Below are 7,500 nucleotides of genomic sequence, written 5' to 3' on the forward strand. Positions count from 1 at the left end.
TAAATGCAGAGACCAAATTTCCCTCACGGGATCAAAAGAGTATATATACTTATACTTAATGCTTATACTTAACTCCTAACAGGGACCATCAGAGTATGGAGCAAGACTCAGCTAATATGGAGAAGAGGTTGGCCTCCAAGTTCCTCAAGAGGCTGCTGAGCTATGTGGACTCGGCCCAGGAGTTCATCGCCCACTTGGGTGAGTGTAAAGCCGCAGAGCAGCCTGGGGATGTGGGCTCGACTCCACTTCAAATCAGTTCATCAGAAAATGAAAAGCTGTTTGAAATGACAGTTCTATATCTTGACGACCTCGTTGTTTCATGCAGTAGGGGCAGCCGTGGCCTACTGGTTAGTGCTTCGGACTTGTAACCGGAGGATTGCCGTTTTGAACCCCAACCAGTAGGAACGGCTGAAGTGCCCTTGAGCAAGGCACCTAACCCCTCACTGCTCCCCGAGCACCGCTGTAGCAGGCAGCTCACTGTGTGTTCACTGTGTGCTGGGTGTGTTTCACTAATTCACGGATTGGGATAAATGCAGAGACCAAATTTCCCTCACGGGATCTAAAGAGTATATATACTTATATACTTATACTTAGTTTTGCATGATTTGGTGCCGCATCATGATGTCTACTTTGTGTTCCTTCAGAGGCCATGGCTTCCAGTGGCAAAACCGACAAATCCCCTCACGAGCAAGAGATTAAGTTCTTTGCCAAGGTATATTAACCACCCACAATGAAAATACACATGGATTCATTCCTAAAGTGTGTATTCTGTTGCATGGATACATTATTCCGTCCCTGTCCCCACATTTCAGATTCTGCTGCCCCTGATAGACCAGTACTTAAAGAACCACTGCCTCTACTTTCTGTCCACTGCCAGCAAGAACCTCAGTAGCAGTGGCTACGCCACCAACAAAGAGAAGGAGAGGATTGCCAGGTAGGCACCAAGCCCCAAGCGATCCACGGCAACACTTTAATTTCCCTTCAACGCTACCTTACACTGCCTTACCTTACCTGAATGTCCTCACAATGAAACAAGATTGCCCAGAGACGAGAAACAGCGAGTGTCTTCAACATGGACGTTTTTCTTTGCTTTGATCATCTCTCTGTGATTTCATTGTACCCCCCCCCCCCCACACACACACACACACACACACACACACACACAACCCCCCCCCCCCCCCCCCCCCCCCCCACACACACACACACACCCACACACACACACACACACAACCCCGCCCCAATCAATGCATCCTACAAACTCTTGCGCTTGTCTTGCTCACTATCTCTTTTTCCTCCCCCCCCACAGTCTGTTCTGTAAGCTGGCAGCTCTTGTCAGACATAGGATTTCTCTCTTTGGTAAGATAATAGCCTGTCTGCTTTCTTTCTATCTGACAGTTCATCTTTAATCCCATCTCTGCTTGGACTCGCTAGATGGCACTCGCTCAGCATTAGCTGACGTCAGTCTCTCTCTCTCTCTCTCTCTCTCTCTCTCTCTCTCTCTCTCTCTCTCTCTCTCATGACTCTGGTCAGGTGCGGATTCTCCCACCATGGTGAGCTGCCTACACATCTTGGCCCAATCTCTGGACTTCAGGTTCGATTTCACTGTCAAATCTGCCATGAAACCGTGCAGTTAGGGAATGAACCATGGCCTGTCGCTACCCTGGTGGAGTAAGGCTTAACCTGAAGGCGTATTTTTTTCCTCACATGATCCCTGTAATTTTATTACTGTGGTGTCTCTCTAATGGATTTGTATTGACACTTTTGGAAGGACAGGTTTAGCTGTATATCTGTATCCTGGCACAACTTGTGTGTATCCTATCACCAGGGTATTATTAGGGAATTGACATGTGCTTTAAATGCATTTAATGCATAATTTCATGTTAAACGCATTTTACCATGTTAGAAAACAAAGTTTTAGTGTGAGATGTTTTTTCATGTCAGCTGATGTTCTTTCTTGTCTAAATTGTCGACGACTCTGTGATTGTCTACGGCTGCCGATGAGACTCATAGCACCCTCTGTCCTCCTCTCCTGCAGAACAGTGATGAAGTCGGGCTCGGAGCTGGTGAAGGCTGGCGTGCGGACGTTCTTCGAGAATGCGGCGGAGGACCTGGAGAAGACCCTGGAGAACCTGAAGCTGGGCAAGCTGACCCAGCGCAGCCAGATAAAGGGCGTGTCCCAAATCATCAACTACGCCACCACGGCCCTGCTGCCCATTCTCACCGCACTCTTCCAGCACGTTTCCCAGCACCACTTTGGGCCCGATCTGCTATGTGCGTTATGTACCACCATGGCCTTTCTAATTAGCCTCACAACACTGGAATTCACTAAGACCAGTGTTGTATGTGCCAACGCAGTCTTGTTTTTGTTCTGCACAAATAATAGAATAGTATAGTAGTTCATCTGAAGTGAAGTATCATGCTAGCCTGACGAGCCAGACCCACATCAAGATGTAGGGTCTGGGAACTTACCATTGGCAGTGCTCAGTGCGGGATAAACGGATAGGATAGCGCTACAACTCATGAGTCCCATGCATTTTCCCACCAGCAGAGCTAGTTGGTTAGTTGATCAAACTTTTGCCAATTTAAAAAAAGCTTAACTCGTGTCACGATTCAAAGACCGCTGTTTGCCAGCAGCAGCATCCATCTTCTTTGTTTTCAAGTAGCAGGAAATTCACAGTCGCGGACTCTATACACAATGTGATTGGTCTGATAGAAGTTTCATTTTCCCAGCTCGCAAGCCAACGAAGAGTTGCTAGACTATCCTGGCTGCAAATTACATTTGCTGCCGCTAGGGGGCGTCTAGATTTCTAGGCTAGTATCATGCAGTATCAAAAGGAGAAATGTCTCCATGGAAAATGCTAAAAGGAATCTCGGATGGCCATCGGGGTCCCTGTGTGTTCCTGGATACCTGAGTTCTTTATTTACTTTTTTCATCCTGAAGAAGTATATTTTAGTTTGCAAATAATTCTTCCTCACTATTCTGTCTAAAACTGTTTCAACAAATAGTATAGCTCTAAGTGTGACTATTGAGTGATGTAAAGGTTTTCGTTAAAGGGACAAATCAAAACAAATCCTGCATCCCCAGTATCCCTTGCCCACTCACTGCCTCACCAACCAGTATTGGTCTAACCTACTGTAGTGTTCTGCCAGTGTTGAAATCTATCAGTGTTGAAATCTATCAGTGTTGAAATCTGTTAGTGTTGAAATCTGCCAGTGTTGAAATCTGCCAGTGTTGAAATCTGTCAGTGTCGAATCTGTCAATTGAAACGCAAAGTCTAGTATCCATGCATCTCTAATTTTGTAGACTGTGTTCACTGACTTGTTCTTACTTTTTCAGTGGATGACGTGCAGCTGTCCTGTTACCGGATCCTGACCTGTCTGTACTGTCTGGGCACCGGGAAGAACTCATTCGTTGAGAAGTATAACATCACCCTCTCGTAGTGCTGCCACTTGAGTTCTAAAATTATAATCTAAAATTATAATCACAAGGCAACTGCATCCCTCAGAGCACTTCACTCCCGTAGTTAAAGTTGTCTGATATTACAACTGCAAAAACGAGTTCATCATTCCCTCATGGCATCCAAAATTAAATAAGACTCTTTAATTCAAGGTTACATGGCAAATGGTCCAGTTATGTGTGTGAGCGACACCCTAGATCCTGATTTTTCTAATTTTAATTCAAGGTGACTGTGGCACTGTTTTCTGTGTTTATGGCTTGGTGGGGGTGGGTGGGTTCTCTGAAGGGTGACCACTGTGTGTCTGGCATGTTCTCTCCAGGCAGCTGCCAGTCCTGGGCGAGTGTTTGTCCACTTTGGTGGCCGCCATGCCCGTGGCCTTCCTTGAGCCTCACCTGAACACGCATAACCCCCTGTCCGTGTTCAACACCAAGACCCCACGCGAGAAAGCAAGTGAGTCTGACTGACAGTCAACACTTGGCACCACTCTGAGACATAGAGCATCCAGACCCATCCACACCAAGAACTATTACTATAGAGAGCAAGTGTTGCTATAACTATGGACCCTTTCAACAAGGTAAACAAAAACAATGCTTGAACGTTCTTTTTGGGCCCCAATCTACTTCCTCTGCATTAAGATAACATATGGAATGTTAAAAAGGAAGTCTTGTGGGGCCAACTATGATGCTGATAATGGAACTCTCTTGAAAGGGTCTATAGGAATGTTTTCTAAAATTCGATGGATTCTGATTGGCTGTCAGGTTTCTATCATTATCAGATTCACTCTGAAAGTGATCCCCAATTATATCTTTATTCATGTCATTGTTGTTATAGTATGCAGTGCAGTGTGGACTTGGCCATTCTTATTACTGTAACTATAGTGACACTGGAAAGTATAGTTTTTACTGTTATTGTCATGGCCAGTGTAGAAGAGCCTTTCTCCTTTTGATTCCAGCTTAGAACAATCCATAGTAAATAATGATTTATGGATTTAGTGTTAAAGCATTCTGGGTCAACCTCTGTTGCGTTCAAATGTGTTAAGCTATATAAATGAAGATTGCCTGTAGTTTCTACTTATTAACTCACTTATGCAGAAATAAGCAAATATAAAATGGAGCTTGTCATGTCATGGTAAGTGCTTCCAGACTCTACCCTAACAAAATGAGCACTTACAGACTTTTACTGAACAAAAAACGAGGACTTAGAAATGACTTTGGTGTTTTGGTAAGGGGTGACTACAAGGGGAGTTTCATGTCTAGTGGCTTCTCGCATCCCTGCCACTCTCTTTCCCAGTCCTGAGCATGCCCGATAGCGTGACGGAGATGTGTCCTGATGTGCCGGAGCTGGACGGCCTGCTGAAGGACATCAGTGACCTGTCGGAGTCGGGCGCCCGCTACTCCGAAATGCCGCAGGTGATCGAGGTCATCCTACCCATGCTGTGCACCTACCTGTCCACCTGGTGGGACAAGGGCCCGGATGACAACAGCGGCGGCGGCAGCAGCGGCCGCTGCACCAGCGTCTCGTCCGAGCACATCAGCTCCATGCTGGGCAACATCCTCCGCATCCTCAACAACAACCTGGGCATCGAGGACGCGCCCTGGATGAAGAGACTGGCAGGTGAGGCTGCCACCAATTCTCAACGTTTCACAGGCAGCTGGATCATTCACAACTCATCTTTCGCCTGTTGAAACAGCGAAGCAATGATGCAAACAGAGAATCCCTGCATGTGATGATTTCACATCTCTAGCATGTTTATGCCACGCTAGCCAGCTGGTACGATAACTGTGTAGTATGTACATTAAGCAAAATTCTCTCTCTCACCCATGGCCTTTACAGACGAGCAAGTAAGAGATGTTAGCACCCATGGGTGTTATCTCCCTTGCTACCACATCCTCTCTCCCTCCCATGGCCTATACAGACAGTAGTATACAGACAGTAGTATGTATACTGTAAGTATACTCTTTTGATATTTTCTCTGCATTTATCCCAATCCGTGAATTAGTGAAACACAAACAGCACACAGTGAACACAGAATGAGGTGAAGCACACGCTAAGCCGGAGTAGCGAGCTGCCTGCTACAGCGGCACTCGGGAGCAGTGATGGGTTAGGTGCCTTGCTCAAGGGCACTTCAGCCGTGGATGTGGGCATGGGAGAGCAGTGGGAGAGGGAGAGCCCCACCCACATTTTTCCTACTGGTCGGGGATTGAACCGGCAACCCTTCGGTTACAAGCCAGAAGCCCTAACCACAGCTGCCCCTAACAGATGCTAGCACATCCTCTCTCCCTCCCATGGCCTTTATAGCCAGTAACAGATGCTAGCACACATGGGTGTTAGCTCCCTTGCTAGCACATCCACCTCCCAATCCAATGGCGTTGTGAGTTGCGGGTTTGAGCCCGGGCAGGTGAAGGTCAGTGGTGCGATCCGTCAAACACAACACAGTTGCATTTACTTGGAATAGATCCAATAAGTCCATGCATACAGTATAATAGATGTCAATAGATCATCGGAATGCTGAATATTTACACATTTATATGCAAATGCAGCTAAATTCAATTCAGTTTGAATTTCAACCATGTCACTGTCACAAAGATTCTTGACAGAAACAAAACGTGGACTCACTCCACTTTGTACCGCTTTAAAGGGCTCTGTTGTTACCTGAGTTAGTTGCAGAGCATGAGAAAGATATATCTAATGTATCTTTCTTCTGGAACTCACCAACTTACTTAGTGCCGATACGTATCCCAAATGAGCTAAGTTGCTTGTTCATCATCCCTCTAGTTTTCACCCAGCCGGTCATCAGCATGGCAGGGCCAGACCTCCTGAAGAGTCACTTCCTGCCCACTCTGGAGAAGATGAAGAAGAAGACAGTGAAGGTGGTCTCGGAGGAGGAGGCACTGAAGGCCGAGACCAAGAGCGACACACAGGAGATGGAGCTGCAGATCCTGGACGAGTTTGCTGTCCTCTGCAGGGACCTGTATGCCTTCTACCCCATGCTCATCCGATACGTGGACAACTTCAGGTAGGGTCACACCTGTACACCTTCTACACCATGCTCATCCGATATGTAGACAACTTCAGGTCGGGTCACACCTGTGGGTCACACCTGTACACCTTCTACCCTATGCTCATCCGATGCATGGACAACTTCAGGTAGGGTCACACCTGTACACCTACTACCCCATGCTCATCCAATACATGGACAACTTCAGGTAGGGTCACACCTGTACACCTTCTACACCATGCTCATCCGATATGTAGACAACTTCAGGTAGGGTCACACCTGTGGGTCACACCTGTACACCTTCTACCCCATGCTCATCCGATGCATGGACAACTTCAGGTAGGGTCACACCTGTACACCTACTACCCCATGCTCACCTGATACGTGGACAACTTCAGGTAGGGTCACACCTGTACATTAGGTCACACCTGTACACCTTCTACACCATGCTCATCCGATACGTGGACAACTTCAGGTAGGGTCACACCTGTACACTAGGTCACACCTGTACACCTTCTACACCATGCCTATCCGATATGTGGACAATTTCAGGTAGGGTCACACCTGTACACTAGGTCACACCTGTACACCTTCTACACCATGCCTATCCGATATGTGGACAGTTTCAGGTAGAGTCACACATGTTCGCCTTCTGTCCCATGCTCAGCCGATACATGGACAACTTCAGGTAGTGAAGGGACCCATTGAGGCTTTTTCTTGTTTACATTTTCAGCCCTGGCAATATGTGTTACTCCAGATTTCGAACGACAGTGATATAGACATGCAACACAAATTGTGCTGTGACTGTTATGATAGAAATGTAGTGAAACTACATAGTAATAATTTAGTGACATGAGAACATGTAAACAATGCTGTGAATATCATATCAGATTCAGGTACTGATAGCAAGCAAACAACAGGGGGATCATTAGAGAGGAATGACACACAGTGTAAGGATTGTTATGAATATGAGCAGGTCAATCAGATAACTCAAATGATGACTTTATTCATTGGCTCTTATTGATGTGGTGACTGGGTGTTTTG

General features: G+C 46.5%; 1 protein-coding gene across 3 annotated transcripts in view; it reads left to right on the forward strand.

Moving 5' to 3' along the window:
• ryr3 (ryanodine receptor 3) overlaps positions 1-7,500 on the forward strand; it is a 115,591-nt gene that overhangs the window by 79,374 nt on the left and 28,717 nt on the right. For all 3 annotated transcript variants that reach the window (XM_042096496.1, XM_042096497.1, XM_042096498.1), the window contains 10 exons: positions 83-198; positions 645-712; positions 813-934; positions 1,307-1,356; positions 1,531-1,591; positions 2,036-2,271; positions 3,338-3,419; positions 3,778-3,908; positions 4,749-5,072; positions 6,234-6,474. In XM_042096496.1, coding sequence (XP_041952430.1) covers positions 83-198; positions 645-712; positions 813-934; positions 1,307-1,356; positions 1,531-1,591; positions 2,036-2,271; positions 3,338-3,419; positions 3,778-3,908; positions 4,749-5,072; positions 6,234-6,474 — 1,431 coding nt within the window. The remainder of the gene's footprint in view (positions 1-82; positions 199-644; positions 713-812; positions 935-1,306; positions 1,357-1,530; positions 1,592-2,035; positions 2,272-3,337; positions 3,420-3,777; positions 3,909-4,748; positions 5,073-6,233; positions 6,475-7,500) is intronic.

The sequence above is a fragment of the Alosa sapidissima genome, chromosome 6 (genome assembly GCF_018492685.1).
Source record: "Alosa sapidissima isolate fAloSap1 chromosome 6, fAloSap1.pri, whole genome shotgun sequence".
In the NCBI taxonomy this organism is placed as follows: Eukaryota; Metazoa; Chordata; class Actinopteri; order Clupeiformes; family Clupeidae; genus Alosa; species Alosa sapidissima.